The sequence below is a fragment of the Temnothorax longispinosus genome, chromosome 2, assembly GCF_030848805.1.
Source record: "Temnothorax longispinosus isolate EJ_2023e chromosome 2, Tlon_JGU_v1, whole genome shotgun sequence".
In the NCBI taxonomy this organism is placed as follows: domain Eukaryota; kingdom Metazoa; phylum Arthropoda; class Insecta; order Hymenoptera; family Formicidae; genus Temnothorax; species Temnothorax longispinosus.
Genome location: NC_092359.1, coordinates 12,545,371 through 12,569,048, shown reverse-complemented (window position 1 = coordinate 12,569,048; position 23,678 = coordinate 12,545,371). Strand labels below are relative to the sequence as shown.

The window sequence follows — 23,678 nt, the reverse complement described above, 5'->3', positions numbered from 1 at the left end:
CTTAACCCTCCATCGGGAGCTTTTAAGTCCACCCTATGTTATTTTTGTTCTAGACTTAAAAAAAAAAAAAAAATTATGAGTTACTCGACATCTCTACTACAATATCCAACAGGTTTTAAAGCCAAATATAAAACCCAATTGTTTATACAAAGTGAAATTTGAAATGGGGAAAAATGGAAATTTGTTTAAAAATTTATAACTTTGCAACGAATGAATGTTAACAAAAATGTTTGCAGGATTTTGGTACTTTAGACTATGACTTTTCAAAAGAACGTAGTCTCATTTAGGTCGACTCCAAAAATTATAATTTTGTTTTAACAAATAAAAATAATGAAATTTTAGAGGGGTTTATTCGTAAATTAAATACAGAGAAAAATAAAGTTTAACTTAACTCTTAGTTTAGTTTAGTTTAGTTTAGCTCCAAAACTTTTAATTTAGTTAAGTTTAAGTTTAACTTTCTTTCACTTCGAAATAAATTTTTATTGTAAAAATTGTTAGTATACATATATTATTTCAAATATAAAAAAAAATTATAAATAAAAAGTAAAAAAGTGTTATATTGTTAGGCGTTTCTCTTCGCCATTTTATAAATAATGCTCTACTAATAATAGAAGTGCTTTAATTAGCAAAAATTATTAGAAATATAGTGAAAAAAAAAAAACGAAAAAACATTTACTTACGCTGGTAAACCCTAACGTCATCCGCTTTCTGGATCGTTTAGGACACAAACTTCATTTAGTTGTTGTTTGAACATGTATTGACAGAAACCGGCCGCGGCGTCGCTCGGCAGCGAAACCCTTCTGCTGTCAACTTTTTTTAAGGGGGGGATACCAAATATCGCCTCCTTCTCTCCACGAAGAAATGCAAGAAAGAAATTTTGCTTGGGTATTTAAAGCCACAGATTGCTGACAGAGGGTTAATAATAATTACTTCCTCGATTTATATAAAATTAGATTTATTTAAATCAATCATTGAAAATGTGTTGTGCACCTTCTGGATGATCATTCCGGATAATAGGTTCTACTAGTGCGAATCAATTGTTTATCATCGTGACATCGTGCTAAATCGTGACAACGAGTGAAAACAGATGATTACAACGGCGCAGTAGTCGATATTATTATATCGAAAGTATGACATACGCGCTGTCTCGTGTTTCTGCAATGGTAGAGGGCTTAAATAATGGTGCACCGGGAGCACGCGTTGCACAAAATCGCACGAACCGGTGGAGAGGGGGACGTAATTCAAACATTTGCTTTTGTTTTCGTTGTGTGAAACGGCAACATGGAACGAGACTCGTCTCGTGCATTAGAAACGGTCGTAATTACTGTTCGATGTACCGCTCGAGCAACACTTCATCAATGCCAGTGTAACTTCGCTCAATCGTAAAATGCATTCGTGAAGTCGATCGCATTTATAATCTCGTTGTCGATCCTAATTTCATTACCGTACTCGCGATTCTATTTGCGCCACGAATAAATTGGAAGTCGCGATACGTCTCCCGTGAGAAACGGCGATTGGAAAATTCTCCTTCCACCAGTTCCATCTCTCGGTGGTCTACAACTACAACGCTCCGGTGTATTACGCCTTTGCGGCGAAATTCCGGATTATACGTTCTTCTGCCTGACAGTACACCGCACCACCGCCACCGGTCATAGAACACTACGAGTTGGACGACCAAGAAAAGGCGGGGATATCCCTTCTATTCCCAATGTGTCGCAAAATGCGCGGAAAGCTTTATAAGAAAAAGAATCGTACTATTATTTCTCGAGTATTTCCGAAAAACACGGAGATGCGTATACCAAAACATAGTACTACGCGATTAATATATATATATATATATATCAGTAAAAGTAAATTAGAAACTAAAACTAAAAAGCCAGTTATTTTCACTCATGTATTTTTCAGGGAAATATGAAAATGTAAAAATGCGAGATGAAAAATTTTTAAAAATTCGTAAAAGGGAAAATAAGAATTCAAGGGGTCAGTGGGGTAATTTGCATTTATAACGTGCAATAATAATTTCCGCGTCGTGCTTACGATTTCCTGTCTAATATAACTTATTGTTAGAGTAACCTGGCTTCTCTTATGCTCGAGCAGTTGCACTCTTCGCCCTCCATACATGCCACAAGCAGCTTGATAACGACCATCAGGCTCTTTAATGCACGCCCCGCGCATCAGCCGCAGCGACCGGTTATCATTTCTTCGTAGCAAAACAAAAAAAAATTAACTAGGTCATTCCGTTCGAATTGACGCGGACGAAATTGAATATGATCAGCACAAACAGCATATCGCTCGCTCTCTCTTTATCTCTCTCTCCCTTTCTTTCTCTCTGTGACGCGCCCCCATCGTTATCCTGTCGGCCGTCACGCATAATACTCAGCGACCAGCTCAAAATTCAATTTACATATTCATGACAATTCATTTGTACACCATGGCACGGTATGACCCTCCCCTTGGAGAAGGTCTTATTAATTCTCTGGCATGTGCCTCGCTAAAGTCTCGAGTCGAGGTATAAAGAAGAAGAGGAATAAAGAAACCAACCCCATTTGAAGGAGGGTGCGAAATCTATTTTCGATACGGATTCGTATAAAGTTCTATACAGCGTGTCCGTAAAATAGCGTCAACTAGTCGTATAATTACAAAATTCTGGGAATTTGCAATCGATCTCTCCACAGACGATTTAAGATCTTCTCTCTTTGCTCTTTAACTTCCAGTTTTAGTTTTCGACGTACCGATGATTAAACATCAAAATAATTTCTATTGAAGTGAAATCCACTCCGTATTAAATAGAAAAATAACATTTCTAATTGCTCCATATTAATAGAAATGAAATCCACTCCATATTAATAGAAAAGTAACATTTCTAATTGCTTAATTATACTTATGAAGTTTAATTTATTAATTTATTAATTTATATTCTTAACTTTTTCAATGTGAACACCAAATACAAATTGTAAAGTAAACTTTCATTTATGGCACACTGTATATACTATAGCACATATGTATATGTGTATCATATTAATATTATATCTATATAGGTAGCGTACACACGCGCGTACACACATGAAAGCATACAATGCGAGCGTATATCTATATAGTCGATTGCAAGATTCTCTGCGTGGATTTCGCTTATCGACTGCTATTTCCTCGGTTCCGTAGAAATATAGAGGATATTCTCACCACACGACGTATATTTGATAACCATGAGAAATCGATATAAAAAATATTTATTCCAATGTGTCAATATCATAATACTAATATCTATGCGAGAAGTTCTTTCGGTCGCAAAAATTATTGATTTTTATTAGCGTTCTATTTCTTTACAATGCCTTTCAAGACAGTCACTTCTTCACGAAAAAAAATATTTATTCTTCCTTGATTAAAATAATTTCTCCACCTGCTTTTTTTTATATAATTTACGAAGTCGTTTTGTGTAAATTCCATAATTTTATAATATAAATCTATAATTCTTCAGATCTTTATTAGATTTGAAGAATCTCGGGAAATTAAGAGAAAAGAAATTCAAGAGAAAATGAGAGAGAGAGAGAGAGAGAGAGCTGGCAAAAGCAATGCTTGTTGAAATCATTGCTGCCAATTCGTAAGACCGCTGAAATATTATTGCCGTTACCCATGCAAATCTATCTTCCGAAAATCGTTATTTCACCCCGACATATGGCAACAACCACGCCGGGCGAATTCATCGGTGTTTAGAAACGCGTAAACCGCGTACAGCCGCTGTCCTGCGGCGGGATTTGGCCGTGCGCCAAAACCTCTTACAATCAATAAAATTTTGCATTATGTAAAAAAGGCCGAAGGCTGACGACGTTGTTGCGAGGCGACGAATGGGCCGAGCGGTACGCCGCAACGACGTCGTAAGGCAAAGGGGCCGGCTGGTTTAGCGTAGCCGCCGGGCGCCGGTATTCCGTCGCAAATTGTATTCGCGATTCCGCGGCGTGCCAATAAACGCTCATCTCTCGGACCCCTTATATACACATATCCCGTCGGTTTCCGTCGTGCCCAGGGGGTGGTAGCGCCCGCGTCTCAGCATCCATTGACACGCGGCAACTCGAAGGTAATCCGCTAACAGCCCGCCGAGAGAGAGATGCGCTTGTCACACACGAAGACAATTAACTTCGCGTCGTAACAAGCCCGCCCGCGGCGCGAAACCGCCAGTTTCGCCGAATCCGTTGTTGCATCTGTCGCAAATATCAAGTACATCACGCTCATATTATATATACGTATATAAATTATTCGCTTCCCCGCGTGACAAAACGTTGTGTCGCAGGAAGTTTCGAATACTCGGCGAAATTGGATTTCACAAGGGGAACACTTCGACTGTTGTATAATTAAGTGAATTCGGGCATGAAAATCAAGCGGGCATTGTATCGGTCAACCGTTCGTTTTCAACAAAAGAATTATTAAAACAAAAACATTTTTTAAACATGAAGAATGTTTGCGTATCGACTGGCGTTTGTGTCCTCTGGCGTAATGCGATTAATAGCAAATGCGCAACGATTCATCTTCTAATTAGTTTTTCTTCCATTCACTAATAATGCACCATCCACCAATCAGAGAAAATAAAAAGTAATAACGTTTACCGCTGCTGCTAAAAGCTCTCATTCGTCTGGAATCGCAATCGTTCCGCGGTTATATTTCTACGTAGCGTATTACGTATGATTCAAACGCGAATCAATAACGACCTCATTAATGCAATGTTTAATGGACACCACCTGCAAAGCTTGTCTGCAAAAGTGTACGCGTGTTTTACAAATTTGTTCCAAATGCGAGTGAATGCATTGAAAGTGTACTACGTCGTCATTACGTAATAATCCCTTTGCAAAGGTTTTTCCCGTCGATATTACGCGCCGAGACTAATTTGCGAGGATAACACCTTCGTCGTTCTGATTCGCAGGTCACACGGATTATCTGAGAGGATGCATGGCCGACATAATTTACAACGGTGCCAAAGTTATAGAGTACGCCAGGTTGAGGAAGGGCCAGTCGGAGGCAACGGCCGTAACGTGGGGCTGCTCGCCGGAATTCGACGCCACGAGGAGCACGGAAGTCAGCTTTGTCGAGGACGGCGCCTTCGTCGCCATTCCGCGCCCCATTCCGCGCTCCGGCTCGAGGTATATGTATATGCCAAAAGTACCGCTTTCCGTTGTAATGTATACCACCTCCATTTATCATCGTCGCACCTACGGGACCGTAGAAAACGTAATTAAACTGTTGCGACGCAGCCGTATCACCTACATCCTGCATCATCGATAATGGTTATATCGATGCGGAGAAAAGGACGCAGCGCTGTATCAGCGCTAAGCTATTGTACCAGCGTTATTTACATAATTATCTTAATCCACTTAATTATCTTCGTCGTTATTTATACGCAGCTTTATATTTTACCCGACAATAATGTATCTTTAAAGAAATTTCAGAGATAGGTATTGTAAAATTCACGCTTGCATAAACTCGATCGAGTTTCTTTATCTTTTTTTTTCTTTTTGGTGAGGCTTATGAGACAAGTTTTAGCAGTAACTCTATCGCGCGCCATCACATAAAATAAATACGTTGGTACATGAATCCAATATCTTATGGTAATACCGCAGGAAATCCGTTTCTCTGAGGTCGACGGCGCGGCGGGGCTGCATAACTCGCATACTCTTGCCCATAGCTGTATATCTACATCCAAGCCGCATTCAAGTCATCGGTCAGGGAAGGCCTTTCATGTTACGCGACTCCTATACCACTTTCGTCCCTCGAGCAGCTTTTAACGATTAAATCCAATGAGAACGTTGTTACATCCTCGAAGAGCTCTCGGTAACAACTGTTTCAATCGCGAGAGTTACGTCACTGTTAACTCTCGCAATGAGACAGACAGCGATGCTTCGTCAATGGGGAAACACTTTGATCCCTCTTTTCAGTACGGCCGGCACAAGGACTTTCGACAAGGCGAAACAGTCGATTGGCCCGAAAGCTTATAACGATAAAGCTACTTAGTGCGCCAGCAATCGTTTGTGGAATTAATACTATTCACGATATAGAGTCGTGAGTCTCATAATTTTCACTAATAAATTAATTAGTATACAATATAGTATACGTGCAACTGGAGGGCAATTTTATTTAATAATAAATTCCGTACGATAACCGTAACTTGATTATATCCTTTCTCAGCGTAGGATATAATAATAATTTAACTAATAAATAATATAATAATTATTATATTAATTATATTAATTAACATAGTAATTATAATATAATATACATTATTGTATAGTATAACTTATATTATGTTATATGTACATATTATAGATATTAATTACTTATAATTAATATAAACTATCATATTAATAATTAACATAATAATGATCAATAAATTTAGACGTAAAAACGTATAATCTAATCCAGAATATACAAGTTTTTATAATCCTATAAAATTGAGAAAAAGAAGAATATATTTATGTTACTGGAATAGAAAGCTAGTCGACAGAATGTAACTAAAAAATAGATATATGTAATATTTTTAAAAATGAATTTTCGAGGCATACAAACGCGTCGTTTTTATCTGAGCGAAGTGGACATGTGCAAGCATATTGCAAGGTCTCCCAGGAGCAAATTATGTGTACATTGTGGTTTCGTGGATTCCCGCGGTATATTACAAGGGACACCTATCTCAGAATAGAACTAGGACCTCGAAAGCCTCGAAATTTAATTATAAATTAAAAACTCAGCGAAGACCAGCGATGTTTACATTGAAAAACGTACATCCACTATATAGGATGCGTAATTTCCAATAATGGCTACAGCAGAATATTAAGCGTCTTACGATCTATATTTTCACCTTTTTTTTCTTGGTTATTAATTTTCTGCAAGAAAAATGATAAACTTTCTCTATTTGCGCGAATACAGTACGAAAATGCTAAGCACGTCCGAGGAGACTAAAAACTTGGGTAAGCCAGATGTGTCCTCGCTGTGCTATCCTGCAGTGAAAATTATTCGGGAGTATACTAAGAGACGGAAAAACGGTTCATTTTCACACGAATGCGATGTACGCCGAGTAAGCGCGGTTAATACCGACCTTCACATGCAGATAGTTAAGTCCTGGACGCATGGTTTGCCGTGTCTTGTACGTTCGCAGAAGCTCCGGCCGCGGGTACTCCGGGCTCTTTTGTTGTCCCGAATTAAAAGCACACTAGTCCGGAGTAGTACCTTAATTCAACACTTATCTGAGAAAATAAATGTTGGAACCTGTTGCGTTAATGCGGCTAAAAGCGAGACAAAAGGTCAGCCCGTTTTTTCGCGTAAATGTTTGAGAGAAACCGACTTCTCTTCTTCACATCGAACAGATACGTAGTGCATACCAGTAGATATCTCGCCGATAAACGGATAAGTAGATGGTCAAGGGGAATCGAATGGATGACTGGACAGTCGTAACTGTCTTCCTTCCGCGGCGTTCTCCGTGAAATCGACGTACTGTGAAGGTTTCGACGTGCGCTTTCTGAGTTGAATTGATCTGGAAGATTCAAGTGTCACGAGTATGCATGGTTCATACAGACGTTCGAGTAGTCTCCACTTAAATCGAGTGCACTTTTTATTTGCCGTTTAATCATTATTTAATTCATTGGTTTTCTTCCATTACGTACAAACGTGCAGAAATTGTCGTATTTAACATAAATCAAGTTATAATTTTTGTATCTCGTGCTTTTAGTGTTTTAGTTTCAATTTATATCGATGAAAATTAAAGAAATTACATAGAGAGGAGGGTCGGATGTCTTTTTGTAATTTCAACTGGAAATTTTTCCAACGGATTTAATTTTCATGCACGAGTATCGATCGTTAACGTACAAAGGAACAAACATGTTATATTGCGCTTTTGGAAGCAAAGCATCGACTGATGAGAAACGTAGAGACACAAGTGGACCGTATTAGAGTCCTTAGTGTACCTCCAGCATGGTAAACAACTAATTGCGTTTACAATTCGCACAGGTACATGTTTGCTTACAACCGTTGCGAATTGTGTTGCGCAGTAAGACATTGACTAACATATCAGGTATTTTCATTAACTCCCGGATTTAACAGAGTTAAATGATGAGCTAATTCCCGATGAGATAATCGTGATTCACAGAATTAAACTTGGCTCGGAGAGCTTAATTATGATATGAGTATTCTAGTATCATATCAGATTTTTTTCCCCAACTGTTGTCGATAGAAGATAATGAAAGTGCAGAATGTAGAGGTATATCGTGATAGTGATAGCGATGAAACAAAATGAAATAAATATATTAGAAATATGTGGTATAACTTTTGTGTGGTATTAGTATTTGTAACACAAATACAACGCGCAACAGTGATTTCAAAGCCCTGGTATACATTACTATCGCGTTATTGTATATTATTGCATCCTTCTGTTATGACGATGAAAGTCTACTCCGTTTTCGTAACCACCATTGTAGCACTTCGCTGTGATGTTACTTCAAAAGCAAAGTAATGAATCCACTCGCTGAAGTAAATAATCGGCTTTCGTGTTCGCGGCAGTCTCGGGCGTCTTCCCCGCGCAAGATACGAAAATCACTCGCCCCAAAGTTTCTCCGGGTAGAAGTCGACTGGAGCGAAATTTGATTTGATTACAATTATAAATTCACAGCGAACAATCTTCTTTCCCCCCTCCCCCCTCTCCTGCTACCATCGTTTGCCTCGCTCGTTTAACTCGCTCGTGTTGCACGAATAACGTTTCGCTTGTTTATCGCGTTCTGTAGCGAGGTCTGAACACCCGTACTGTTCCGAGAACGATGATTAAACGTAGAGCAAAACATACATGTAGAAGCAATATTCTTGAAGATTTAAATTATTAAATCTTTGAATTGTAGGATTTTCACCGCTATACTTTTATAGCTCATCTATTCTTACAGAATTTTGTGTATCTTGTTGAAATTTGGTTACAATTCGATTCGTTTTTCTTAAAGAATCTGTTACAGCTTTTCAATAAAATGCAGAATCGTCCAACGGTGTTACGCTTGATCGGTCGATGCATTTGCGAAAGCTTCTCGTTCGTAGTATATATATTACTTGATTGCATTAGTTGCAGCGCTTGTGAATCATACGAAAAAAATCAACCGCGAAATTCTAATTTGATTGCTAAGATGTACGATAATAACGAAGTTTTCCGTTATTTGCTGCGCCGCGGCCGATGCACGCACGCGCGGCTTAGGTATCAGCGGCATTATCTGGAAGAGTATTCTCCATGGCCTCGTGAAGTCGTTGTGTAACGGCCGTAACATCAGACAAGTCCGATTCGGTTTGCGCAGCCCTTTCTTAAGGGGCAGTAACGAAGTTTCCTGCCAATTCCATCTTACGACTTTACAGATGGGAATTCGAGCTGAAGACCGGCGCCGACAGTGGCTTGTTGCTCTATAACACGGGGCAATCATCCTACGCCGATTACCTCGGCATCGAGCTGTTCGAGGGTAAGATTCGACTATTGATGAACAAAGGGAACGGTCCGACCGAGTTGACGCACGGCACTCCAGTAGCTGATGGCAAATGGCACAGCGTAATCGTGGATTTCAATCCAAGCGGTCTCGGTATTGCCGTCGATCGTCACGAGAAAACAATGGCTCTGCCTTCCGGCGGCAATCGGTTCCTCGACCTGGCGGACACCCTGTACATCGGCGGCACGGAGCTGAACAAACGCGCCCGGGCCCTGAGCAAGGGTCTCAGATCCGGCGACGTGAGTTACAAGGGCTGCATACGGAACATGGTCCTCGACAACCGGGACCTCGGCTTGCCGGACGTCAAGGTCAGCCAGGGTGTCGTCGTGAATTGCGTCTGGGGATATCCGTGTATCGAGGCTGATCCCTGCGTATCCGGTGCGTCGTGTATGCAACTGGGCGTCAACTCATTCAGATGCAACTGCGACCAGTCTCTGTGCATCAAGCCGAATTACGCCGAGGACTACAAGGTAGATCAATTTTAATTGAGTTTCAATGACGCTCCACCTACTTGGCGAGGGTTACGTTGCGGTTGCGAGCTAATTATGTCACCGGCAACTAGTATGGATTTACGGAGAGATGCATAGCTAACTTAGTCAAGATATACTGCCTATATAGATTACTCTTTAATAATCATTGCGATGTAATTAATGTGGAATATTTAATTTTATTTGCATCTCTATTGCATCGATATCAATGAAAATAAAGTTTATATAACAATCTTTATTATTAAAATAATAAACAGTTTAATAAAAGCAATACACATATATATGTTCATTATTAGAAATAACTATGTATAGCAAAAGAAATATATATAGATGTGGCGTCTTTGCAGATCTATTCGAACACCACCCTTCCAGTAAATTTGGAAATTCTCTCTCTGAGCCCTCTACTAGTTTCCGAGGGGGAGCACGTGTTAGTAACGAGCGAAAACATCGCGATGGTACTTGACATTGCCAAATACGGCGTCGAAGAAACCGGTGTCACATTTACCTTGGTGACACCGCCAACTTACGGAACGTTAGCATTGGACCTATTAACATTTCGAAATGACCACTCTTTCACGTTGCAAGACATCAATCAGGATAAGGTAACCGTTCAATCAGCCAGCCATCGATTTACTAAATCCTCTAATTAACGTTCAATTCCGTTTCAAACTCGTCGCTCGATCGTAAGTCCGCGGTCGCGACAATTGCTGCTATATTAGTGCCCACCCTTCGGTTACACGCGTGACGATAAAACTCGAAATCGCCGAGGAGTTTCGCGGGAGCACGTGTAAGAGGCAAAACTCGGTCGGCGTGCACCTGACGTTAATTAATATCAGGTGGACTAAACGCGTTCCAAGTCGGCCGACCGGGCATAGGCACGGAGAACGTGGAGAATCATGTGTTCTTCCAGTTCGTCATAGGACCACGCGCTGCTATACATAGTACACGCCATAAGGACTAACTTTAGAATCGTTAGCGGCGGGAACATGGGAGGGTCGGCCGACTTGTCGCGCTCTCACTCGTTCGCTCGCCTGCTCCTCCCGCTACCTACCCACACTCAATTTATCTAGCGACAGTGCTCTATTTATAAACCGCCCCGCCATCGCTCATTAATGGTTTTTCGTTAAAGATCGCGTATCGGCCACTTTTTATCCGCCGCGCCATCGTTTGTCGCGTATTGCCAATTGCTTTCTAATTGTTAACAAAAAAAGAACGGGGGGAAATAAAGCTCGAAGTCTTCCTCTTGTCTCGGATCAGCCGTGGGGACGACGCCCACTCGATATGCTAATCGACGACTTAACTCCTGTCGCTCTAATTAATTTTGAATCGCGGTCGATCTCGAGTGTTAAATCAAACGCCAGAAAAGATAACACGAGCCAGGTACTCCGACGTACTCTCACATGATTAATTCTGATTCTGTAGCACGATGTAGTGTGTGTTTGCCGATCGAGATTCTCGTGAAACAGCGAGCTATCGCCGCGCAAGTTAAAGTTCACACGTTCCTTGTTGTATTAGGTTGCCGATATCGCGATAGATACATGACAGATTATTGATACTCGCGCGATTTCTTTCGTATGCAAATTTGCTTCGCCAACTGACTGCGCAAGCATGAAAAACGCGATCAGCGTCGTTTGTTCTTAAATCTGCGCTCCATTGGCGCTTAGCAATAAAAATTTGCGTTAAATTCACATTAATTCTCTTATTTCGCTGCATGCTGAATATTGCTGTATCAAGTTAGATATGACGTACAGCATTGTCCTTATGATAATTGACTTCTCCGACAGATACAGTATATGCACGACGGTAGCGAAACCACAGAGGACAGCATGATTCTGGAATTGACGTTGGTGGCCGGGACAGGCTATACGCTTCCAGGATACCTCCAAGGACGCCTCAGATTCCCTCTTCACGTTAATGTCACTCCTGTCAATGACCCGCCGTTACTCGAGATACCAACCGCGAAAGTGCTGCGTCTGGCCCAAGTAAGACACGAAAATAAACTAGTAAGCTCTTCTGCTTTTTTAGCCTTCCACAGATACATTTTTCGTCAAGATACCGACGACAATGTGATAATTCGGAACACGTTGCGTCTGTGGCTTGGTCGAAACAACCGGCAGTTCACCGCCACTCAACTAAATCAATTAATGGAGGTCAAATGAAATAGTAGCTTATTTGTTGGTTATTTGTGGCTCGTGCATCTTCGGAGAACGTGGCAATTTAGCCGCAACAAAATCGATTTAACTCGCTCGCGCGCCGGTCATCGCTCTTAATTAACTGCGCGTGTAAGCTCGAGGGTATGCGCGCGTATACATATATCATGCACGCGCATAACGCATTTTTTTTTTTCAATCCGCTTGCAAATTCTCGGAAGGGCAATAATCGCAGAATATGAAGACGGAAATTACAATTACGATATTTATGTTCATTTAACTTCATATGCATGTGCCTCGAGGCGATTCCAATATAGATACTAAGTACGCTACAGCCGTATTAGCAAACATGAAAATAACAACTAATTGCAATTACTAAACTGATCATTAATTATTTTTTGAAACTCTTATAAAAATGTGCGGATAAAAATAATCATCATGTTAACCATGTGCATAATAATATTAAAGTAAAAACAAGATTTTTTACCCATTTTTTCTTAAATTATCTTTGACTAGAAAATATTGATTGATAACGAATATATTGGTATAAAATACACAAGGTGTATGTTCGCTATGCGTTTCATGTGTGTAGTGTTTTACGTCAGCGCGAAAATAACAGCGCAATTCTTCGCCAATTCGCTGAATCCTTTCATCCAATATGCCAGTGCAGCATTCGCCGAATGATCTCAGGCAAATATAAAATGTGCGAAAAACGCTGATATTTGCAGGGTACAAGAAAAACACTGACCAAGGAGCTAATATGGGCTATAGACGCCGACACCCCGTCGGAAATGCTGATTTATACGGTTTTACGAGCGGATACTGATGCGGGGCATATCGAAAGAGTTACTTATCCGTTTCGACCTATCGACACGTTCACGCAGGCCGAATTAATGCAAGGCCTCATCGCGTATGTGCATCGTGGAAACGGTAACAATTCATTATTATTAATCAACGAAGTGTTATATCATAAATTATAGCATATTTGTTTATCTTTTTATTTCCTTGTTGCGCGATACCTTTTATTTCTAATGTACATATAAAAGCAGGGCAATGAAGAATGTATGAAGCATTATATTTTCATCGAAAAGCTTTTATGAACAAAACGTATTTAATTTTTCAGCAAAACCGAACGCGATGTTGGGTTTGCAAGTGAGCGACGGCATCGAGAGCAGTCAGCCCGCGTATCTGCGCGTATCGGCTTACCCGTTGCAAATCAAGCTGACGCACAATACCGGCCTCATTGTGGTGCACCGTTCGTTCTCTTACTTGACACCGGCGAATCTCTCGTTCGCCACAAATTCGGATGACAACACCATTGACATTCGTTACGACGTCGTCTCGCCGCCACAATTCGGTGTTTTGCAGAAATTGAAGGACGTTTCGAGCAGTTGGGCGAACGTAGACCATTTTACTAGTCGGGACGTGGAATTGCACACCGTTCGTTACCTTCACAACGTCGGCAGTCCTAATCAGGACGAGTTTAAATTTCAAGCAAGCGTGCGCGAAGTGAAGACACAGCAGACCTACGACTTTCGCATTACCTTCATCGACCTCGAGCTGAAGGAAACCAGAAGGATGCCTGTTAATTTCACCAATACGTCGAACGTCACTATCACGAGCAACCACTTGAGGTACCAGACGAATCCGCTAGTTACGTCACCAAGTAAGATCGTTTTCACTCTGATAACGGGACCAAGATACGGCAATTTATTTCTGTTCGATCGTAAACTCGTGACGGACGATACCTTCACGCAGGAAGACATCGAAGCCGATAGACTGAGCTACCGTCTGTTCGGTAGGTCCTATTCCAATATCCTCGACGAAATAACGTTTAAAGTTAACGCGCCTCAATGCGTCGATATACACGCCAACTTGAAAGTTCGATATTATCTTGGCAAGAACAGCAAATCGCTCGAGGGCATGGAGAATTTGAAAGTTGACGAGGGTTCAAAAGTACCTCTGAGAATCACACACGTGAATCCGAAGGAATACGGAATATCCTCTCTGGTGTACAATCTAACAGTAAAACCGAATCACGGTTGGCTCTCCATCGTGAACAGTTCGGTATCGCAGGATCGAAAAAATGTCTCATCTTTCACATTCGAAGACGTATTGACGCAAACGATATATTACGTGCACGATGATTCGGAAACAAAAGAGGATTCCTTTGAGTTTGTGGCAATGTCCGTGAATTCCACAGATTTTATGTACATCGGGAAATTTCGAATCGAGATTATCATGAGAAACGATAATCCGCCGGAGCAAACAGTCGATCGAATTTTTCACGTCGTGTCGAGAGGCGAAAAACTGATAACCAACAAGGATCTCGCGTACATGGATAAGGATATTGGTACTAGAGCGAGCGAGCTTATTTACACTAGAAAGGATGCCCAGAAAAGTGAGTTATACAGGGTGACCAATCCCTCGGTACAGATACGCGAATTTTCGCAACAAGATATTAACGACGGTATGATACTCTTCCGGCATCAGGGGGATGAACGTGAGAAAATTGAATTTGACATCACTGACGGTCACTTTTCCAGGACTGGTGTTTTCGAAATTCAAGCCAGCCCGCCGTACATCAAGTTACGCGAGAGCAACGGGTCGGTCGTTCAGTTTAACAAATCCGTGGTGCTCCGATCGAAAGACTTGGAAATAGAAACGAACGTGTATGTCACGGAAAAGGACGTAAAGTACAGTGTGTGGGAGAAACCGAAGCATGGTGTACTAATGAAGCATAGTAGAGAGTCAAGCACTTTTACGGAGAACGATCTGAAGCACGGTAGTGTGTTGTATAAGCATCTGGGTGGATCTTTAACAAAAGACACTTTTAGATTCAAAGTGTTTGTTAAAGGCGCGGACGCTGATGGTGCGTTTACAATCAGAGTCTACCCGGAGAGCTATTGGGAATCGTTGATTATTCAAAATAATAAGACGATATTTGTCGAAGAAGCCACGAGCGTTCTGCTGAATCGGAAGAGTCTCGAGATAATGCATCCTAAAATATCGCCAGCCGAAATCGTTTATTTCGTGCGAGAGTGGCCGCAGAATGGCTACCTGGATCTGCAGATCCACGACGAGCACAGCGAGGAGATGAGGGAAGAGTACAGCGGTAACACGGTGAAGCATTTCGAGCAAAGTCTGATAAACGACAATCGCGTCTTCTACGTTCAGTCGGTGATGAATCAAACGAACGATCGTTTTCTCGTAGACGTTACCAACGGTATTACGTGGTTACGCGATCTATGCGTGAATTTCGTGATAGTGCCAGAGAAACTCTACGTCGAGGCGAGGAGCCTCACCGTAGTGGAAGGGAAAGGCGTGATACTGAGTGAGACAAACTTCTTGGTCGTAACGCCGTATTACGCCGGCAAGGTATCGGATTATAAAGTAGTGGAAAAGCCGAAGCACGGCACGATTCTCGATTCTACGAAGAACACCCAGGTAAAGAAGTTTTCACAGAAGCATCTGAACGCCGGAGTCATATTGTACAAACACAACGGGGACGAATTTTTGAGCGATTCCTTCAGAATGGTGGTCACCGCCGGTGATAAGTTGAGCGAGCCCTTTGACGTACAAATTATCATTCAACCCGTTAACGACGAGATTCCTGTGTTAGTGAATAGAACTAAGCTAAACGTTTGGCAAGGCGGATCCGTTATTTTGACGCCGACAAACTTAGCGGCTGTAGACAACGACACTGCCCCGTACGATCTAACATTCAACATTACTGGTGTGAGAAATGGATATATCTCATTAATCACTTCACCCGACGTGGATATTTATAATTTTACGCAGAGTCAAATCGATGAATCACAAGTGGTATTCACGCACACGAGTAAGTATATTACAATATTAATTTAAAATATTAATTTAAACAGACGGATCTTGCTAAAACTTTCAACATTATATACACGTAAATATAATGTTAAATACTAATTATATAATTATATGCTAAACTAAATCATACATAAAATAAACGCATAATAATTTTAAGAATTTGCAATACAAGGCTGTTTTAGAAAATTAAACTACAATTATAATACTTTTTAAAGTAATAATATTGCAATCCCAATACGAGATATCGTATAAAAAAAGTAAAAATGTATAACATTTTTTTTCCAGATGGATCCGACGGCGATTTCAATTTTATTTTAAGCGATGGTGTACACACGACAAAGTCTTACACGATTATGGTCGCCACAAAGCCAATTCGTCTGAACATCGAACACAATATGCTCCTTAATGTCTTCCCCCTTACTAGGAAATTAATATCAGACAAGCTCTTATTAACGACGTGTTCTGACGAAGCGAGGGAGATTAGATACACTGTGCGAAATGGGCCTCATTTAGGCAAAGTTATAATGGAGACAAGTGAAGGGGTATGGCTTGAAGTCGAGCGATTTACTCAGAGAGATATAAACAATAGCAAAGTGATTTACGAGCACACCAAGCAGTTCATGGACCTTGCGGCCAACGACTCTTTCACATTCGACGTCGAGGCGCACTTCACTGGAACTTTAACGAATCAGGTAAGAGAATAAAAAAATCTATTATAAATGTATTATCTTCTATTACGCACACTTTATAATTTATAAAAGACGGCGTTTATACTTTTAGTTAAGGTAGTCGTCTCGTCAGGGCATGTATTAGATAAAGTTTTCGATTTCGGATTTTATATCAAATTATATGATCAGCTTTGCAGTCGATTTTTTCTGTGGCTCCTTACCGACTATTTACTCTAGAAAATCGATCTCGAAAATCACAAATTTTGCATTACTTCATACAGAAAAGAAGGCTCTATCACGGTTTCAATCACATATTTTCGTATTTTTCGATTAGATGAAGTGAGAAAAAAACATTGCTTTTTGTACATTAGATTTCGAAGAATCCGATGCAACCATAAAATATATAGGTTACCGGAGATTTCGCTGCTAATTTTTTAGTTTATTTTAGTGAAAATGCGGTAATCGAGCAGACATTTTTTGGTCGAGGTGAGGTTGGGAAGACTTGGCAACGCCGCTGGCTAATCACTGTAGTTGCAGGTTATGGGGCTCGTCTTTCTTAGCCGAATTGGATAGTGATTGACACCTCTGTCATGCGTTTTGAAACTCTTTCTCAGTAATTGTCAAAATTCAATCGAAAAGGAGATGTAACCTCACTTGTAACCTTTCTCGACGACTCGCATGATCAGCTGATCAAAACGGAGTCAAATGAGAAAAATCACATAATTTGGAAAAAGTAACATACTTTGTCACGTATGAAATTTTACACCATAATTCATGAAATTATTTTTCCCTTAGCAAAAATTGCCTGAAATATATTTCTGAACGTGAAAACCTACAAACAGTCACATGACTAGCACGTAGCGAGACGCCTACCTTAAGAAATGCAAAGTCTTTAATATTTAAAACTCAAGATTTTCGACAAGCAATGTTACTTTATTTCTAACAATCTACTTTTTGTCTCGCAGGTTTTCCAAATAGATATATCAGTTTCGAGCGGGGGCTTGGATAGGTATATTTCGACGAAAAATGTGAGAGTCATAGAGGGTGGTTCCGCGGAAGTCATCATGAATATAAGCGGTATCGTGTCGTATCTACAAATTAATGCTGGGATCCCGAATCCGGCGGTATTATCGAGATTGGTTCATCAACCTAGTCACGGGCACGTGATGCTTCTACCGGACTTGAACGTGACTACTTTTACACAACCGCAAATCGAGGGTGGAAAAATCGCTTACTACCACGATCACTCGGACACCTTGGAAGACCGCATTCAATTTTCGTTATACTTGACACCCGGCCACGTGTTACTTTGCAACACCAGTATCCCCGTCGTCATCGAGCCGATCAACGATCAGCCTTTCAAACTCGTCACCAACAACCCGTTTATCACGGTCGTGCAAAATCAAAATCAAACCATCACTCGGGACAGCCTTTTGACCACTGATCCCGACACTCCGCCGGAAGAAATTATGTACGACGTAATTTCGGAACCGACATTCGGCAGACTACTGCTTTTGCCGTTCGATCAGAACACTTCGGAAGTGCGCCCTGTGGCAAAGTTCACCCAATACGACGTGGATTCTAATCGAGTGGTGTACGAACACAATGGAACGTTGCAGACCGTTTCTATCTACTTCAGGGTCTGGGATGGCGCATTCACTCCGATATATACCGTCTTTAACGTCCACGTTTTAGCCATACGATTGAACGTGACGGTACCTGGGCCGGTGACTTTGCAGCAAGGCTCGAACGTGGCACTTATCTCGGAGAACGACGTTAAACTCGACACAAATGCGCGTCAAGACCTGGTGATTTACGACATTACGACACTTCCGAAACACGGAATATTGTATGTACGCGACGGCGCCGCGGTGACGTTCAAGCAGACTGATCTGCTGTCGAAAAGCGTGATGTTCATGCAGACCGACATGACAGTGTCGAACGACAGTTTGGAACTGTCGGCGCGATTGAGCGGCTTCGAGCAGAAGCACATACGGGTGGAGATCAAGGTCGTGCCTCTCATGATCATGAACTCGATGACGGCGTTGGCGGGCGAGAAGAATCGAATAACTCTACAATACCTGGACGCGACACCCCTAGCGAAGTTAACGACCAGCAATCCCCTTTACACCATTGTGAGAAAGCCGAAATACGCGAAGATCAAGAGGATTATCAGGAGCTCCTCGTCGTCCGGCGAGAAGAGAGGCGCGCGCGAGCGAGAAGTGGCGCGTTTCTCACACCAGGAGATAATCTCCGGGGTGATATATCTGGTGTGCCGAAAGATACCGTCGATCGACGGTGTCGCGGACAGCTTCAGCTTCATCCTTGCGGCATCCATCTTCCAGCCGGCTGTGGGCAACTTCGAATTCCACATTAAGCTCGACCTAGACGACGACAATATCACTCTAGGCGGCCCGATGGATCCGGTCGGTCACGAGGGCGAGATGGCAATCGCGCCGAACATGAGCAACGATTACCTGCTAATCCTCGGCATGTTACTCGGCGTGTTCCTCCTCGGCGTGGTTGTGATTATCACGATCAGGTGTCGGCACAACAAGTACAAGCACGCCGAGGAGGAGAAACCGGAAGCCACGCCCGCTATCGGGGTGATGCCGCTTCCCAGACCACCGGATCATCTGATGCCCGCCACCCCGCATCTAAAGCCGTTCGGTAACGATCACAACAGCGTGACGGCCAGCACGCCTCTGCCGATGTTGCCCTCGACATTACCCCAGTGTAAAGTGATACCCTTGAGCCCTCTGGAAAGCGGTTCGGAGGTCGACGTATCCGCGAGATATCCCTACGGCGTAGCGGACGGCGATGAATGGAGTAGCTTCGATACGTCCGATCTACCTTGCCAGTCGGCCACAACTCAAAGGACCAAGAAGAACCCGTTGCTGAGGAGGGATCAATACTGGGTCTAGCAGGAGAGAAACACGTTGCGGTTTCCGCGAAGAAAGCCGTAACGTTTCTTGACGTGTTTTACGCGCAAATTGAAACTATCGTGGATATCATGGACTTGATGTGCCTAAGGAAAGTGAAATCTGCGAGTTTATGGAAATTGTTCGTCGAAATCCGAGATCATCGCGCCGGACACGCATATCGAATAACAATGAACTACGTTCGATGTGTTTTGTTGGAAAACTCGGTGATCGTCGACATCCGATCTCGATGTATCTCGATTCTAATTAAAAGAAGCAAAGGGGAACTCTTAGACTAGGAGAGGTCATATGGATCGAAAAGGATCAATGATCGATAATTCGCGATCCGGGATAGTTCGCAGTGTCTCGTGTACTATATTAGCCTATAAAAAAATATAAACGGGAAACCTAGATCTTCTTGAATGTCACGACTATCGCCGCTATCACGAGCTCAATGTGCCTAAGAAATGTCTGACTCTGCTGACATTCTTTCCATTAATCACAATACGTCGATTTTTCGTATGTCCACCCTACATCCCTCTTCCTTCCGGCGGATTAAAATAAATTCGATCGTTGAAAAGGCAGACCGACTGTTCGCTAAAGCAAGACTTTTACGACAAATTCAATTCTGATTCTAAGTGAAAAGTCCGTCGGTTTACTGGCTCGTTCTAGAGTGCAGATTTTCAGAAAGATTTTACGTTTCTTTACCTCCTTCCATTTTTACACCTTTTGTAAATCTAGGATAGTAAGGTCGTTATATAAAAGTGGCATTTATCGATCCCTACTGTCGTAAGTTCCAGATAAAAATCGAAACATTAAGATTTAAAAAAGATATGGAACTTTCGTTCTTAAGCTATTATTATAAACAAAGGAAACATCGAGTAAGCGGGATAATACAGGAACTTTATGACACTGTAAAATGATTAAATATATACATAATGTAATCGAAAATATATATATATATGTTCCTGTTACTTGTTACTTGCCACCAAAGAACGCAAACGAAATGCATTTATATTAACAGCTATTCAAGTTTTGACATATCTTTTTATACCGCCGTATTGTCAAACTTTCATTTTCCTCCGATATAGATCTCATATACACAATCAATTCATTCTATTGTTTCTCCGACTGTTTCGATGTTGCTCATATCGTGCATTAAATAAATGTAAATTGACTATTAACATTTGCTCTTTTTATGGCAATATAATAATATATATTTTATCTTTATGTAGCGACATACATTGATCACCGTTCCTATTAAAAATGCGCCGTACAACAGATCGACAACTCTTTTCGATTGATTATGTTATCATCAATAGTAAAAGCGATTGATCGATGGCGTCATGGTTATTTTTACGAAATTTCGTCTTTTTGTCATTTTTTCACGACGAATCATCATGACGATTATCTCGGATGGAGTTAGAATCTGTAGAATCGTCTACGGAACTTATACAATTCTCATCCGTTTCTGTGCAAGCTTCAACGAGCGATAGACACTAGGCGACGCCAAATAAGACGATTATTTGACGTATTTTCAATGCGAATTAGCAGTAACAGTCGAAGTCTATAAGCTGTTTTTTACACGAGTAAGAATAGATCTTTTCTACTACGAATCGTTGACGCGCGGCGAGTTCGTAATTCATAAGCGATGAACGGGATTGTGCGTGCGCGATTTCAGTATTATCTGAGAAAAATTTGTTAATAGAGGCGTGTTGACGACAATTCGTTGATTCTTAAGAAAAATTTTACGTTACGTTATCCTTGAATTAATGGCAATCTCAATGAATCCACTTTCAGCCAATGTCGAATAAATACGATAGCCCATGCTAAATTTTCTTTAATTCACAATAATAATTGTACAATTAAATCAAATTAATACCATACGATAAACACAATTATTAAATAAAAGTTATATATTAACGTGAACAATAAATGAAAATATAACAATTCCGGTCGAAGTATATAAATTAATTAGATTAAATTATATAGATACTAAAATTTATATTTAAATAGAATTTTTAATGAGATTGTTTTTATGGCATAGCCGCATAGGGGGATATTAAAAGATCTTCATATATTAATAAAATAATAATAATAATAATAATATGATAATAGCCTTAGAAAAAGCAATGAAAAGGCTTAAATTGTTTGGGATATAAAATTACAATGGATTGGAAATGAAATCTCGTTTGCGGTAATTCAAGCAAATGTCCGGCTGAAAGTGGATTAATGTAATTTCTCTAAAATTAGAAGGGTATCTAATAAAATCGATCTAATGTGAATGTTGATTATAGCGATCATAATGATATATATAAATATATATTATAATGCGTACAACACTCCTACGTAGAACGTGCTGTTCCATGAATTCATAGCATTAATAGATTCTAATTAAAAACATTTTATCGCGAGAGAAATCAAAGAGAGAAAGAGAGGGTGAGAAAGAAAGAGAGAGTGAGAGAGAAAGAACCCGTTCGTTGATTCATGAATATGTTAGAGGCGAACTGTTAGGCTTTTTTACATCCACCAAAAGTGAACTGATCCGAGTGCCAAACTTCTATAATCTATAATATATATAATTACCATAGGACTTGTATTTTCCCTGCCGACTGAATGCATTACTCTTCTAATTCTAATAAATTGAATGTGCGATGTTAAGTAAACACAGTCTGATTTATTATTTACTGTATTGCGGTGGCTTATCTTTTATTAATGTTATTATTTTATATTATTGTTACCTGCGTAACTGAGGTCCCAAACCAAATATTCTCTCATATTAGTTCCATATACCTTTTTTCATTTTAATCTAATTTTTGTTATTGCAAACATAATCAGACGGTAAAAAATTCATTAAAAATATTTATGAATATATTATACGCAATTAAGATATACAAAAATATTCTCTCTTTTATTTAATTTAAATAATACCTTCAGCAAATAACAGAAAACTTAATTAATACGCCAATAAATTGAATAATTATAATCATTTTCGTGATACGTACGAGCAGTTTTTATTTGTGCCAATTAATATTTGTCTGATAAATAAAAAATGTGTGCACACATTTCACCCTTTTTAGATATAGGATAAGGAGGGGCTATTTAAGACGCAGTTAAAGAAAAAAATCGGATAAATTTCAAGACAGAAAAGGGCTTTTTGACTTTTTGTTATGAAAATTTTTTTATCCAATTTTTTTCTTTAACTGACTCAAATAGCCCCTCCTTACCCTATTATTCGGAAAAAAATAATAAAAAGGTTGTAAACAAATAAGTAACTTATTTATCGCTTAAGCTCACGGTATCGCTTATAAGAATAAAATATCAGACATATGCATCTCGCAACTTGTTTCTGTAATAGCATAATGAAACTTTCGATGTCGATAAAATGCAATAATTTCCAGTTTCGTTCTCCATATATGTTATAAACAATAACGTGTGCATAAATCACATATTAAAATTTTCATTCTCTAATATCCGCATAAAAATTCGTTGGTTGTGTTTAACATGTTTATTACCATTATAATTGCGTGATACTCAAATCAATATTGCCTGCAGCAATAATTTCTCGTGACTAATTTTTCATATAAAACCTAATATGTACTAATTAAAGCTATACCAATTATAAATGCGGTGTAGTTTGTCGAGTCTAGTTGTTTTCGAAATATATAACGAGATGAACGTATTACACGTCCGACAAATAAAAACGAAACATCTTGCCAAAAATTTAATAAAGACTCACCAAAAGTCACCGCCATATTGGAATCTTCAAACTCCATCCCTTCGGTAAGCGTGTGAGATCTCCTAAACAAAGATTATATATACAATTACATGTGAATTACATTGCGTACTGTGATATATGATAAAAATTGCCTTGAAGGAAACAACGGCGATTGCCATCATTGGCTTGTGGGATGTCTCGTAGCTCATTGTCAGTGTGAGTGCGATAGATTAGTATATTCTAAAGCCCCTTGCACAATAGGCGATAGCGATAGCGACAGCGACAAAGTTGCCGACAAAGGTATAGCTATACCTTTGTCGGCAACTTTGTCGCTGTCGCTGTCGCTATCGCTATCGCTATCGCCTATTGTGCAAGAAGCTTAAGGGTCATGAGTTCGATTCCGAT

The 23,678-nt window shown here is 40.3% G+C and overlaps 1 protein-coding gene across 4 annotated transcripts in view; it reads left to right on the top strand.

Moving 5' to 3' along the window:
- The window catches only part of Kon (chondroitin sulfate proteoglycan 4-like protein), a 53,369-nt gene extending 31,148 nt beyond the window's left edge, over window positions 1–22,221 (top strand). For all 4 annotated transcript variants that reach the window (XM_071798034.1, XM_071798033.1, XM_071798036.1 and 1 more), the window contains 8 exons: window positions 4,913–5,129; window positions 9,361–9,955; window positions 10,321–10,575; window positions 11,758–11,955; window positions 12,852–13,053; window positions 13,247–15,964; window positions 16,252–16,658; window positions 17,600–22,221. In XM_071798034.1, the coding sequence (XP_071654135.1) occupies window positions 4,913–5,129; window positions 9,361–9,955; window positions 10,321–10,575; window positions 11,758–11,955; window positions 12,852–13,053; window positions 13,247–15,964; window positions 16,252–16,658; window positions 17,600–19,558 (6,551 nt within the window). In that variant the 3' untranslated portion in view covers window positions 19,559–22,221. The remainder of the gene's footprint in view (window positions 1–4,912; window positions 5,130–9,360; window positions 9,956–10,320; window positions 10,576–11,757; window positions 11,956–12,851; window positions 13,054–13,246; window positions 15,965–16,251; window positions 16,659–17,599) is intronic.
- Window positions 22,222–23,678: the final 1,457 nt, after the last annotated feature.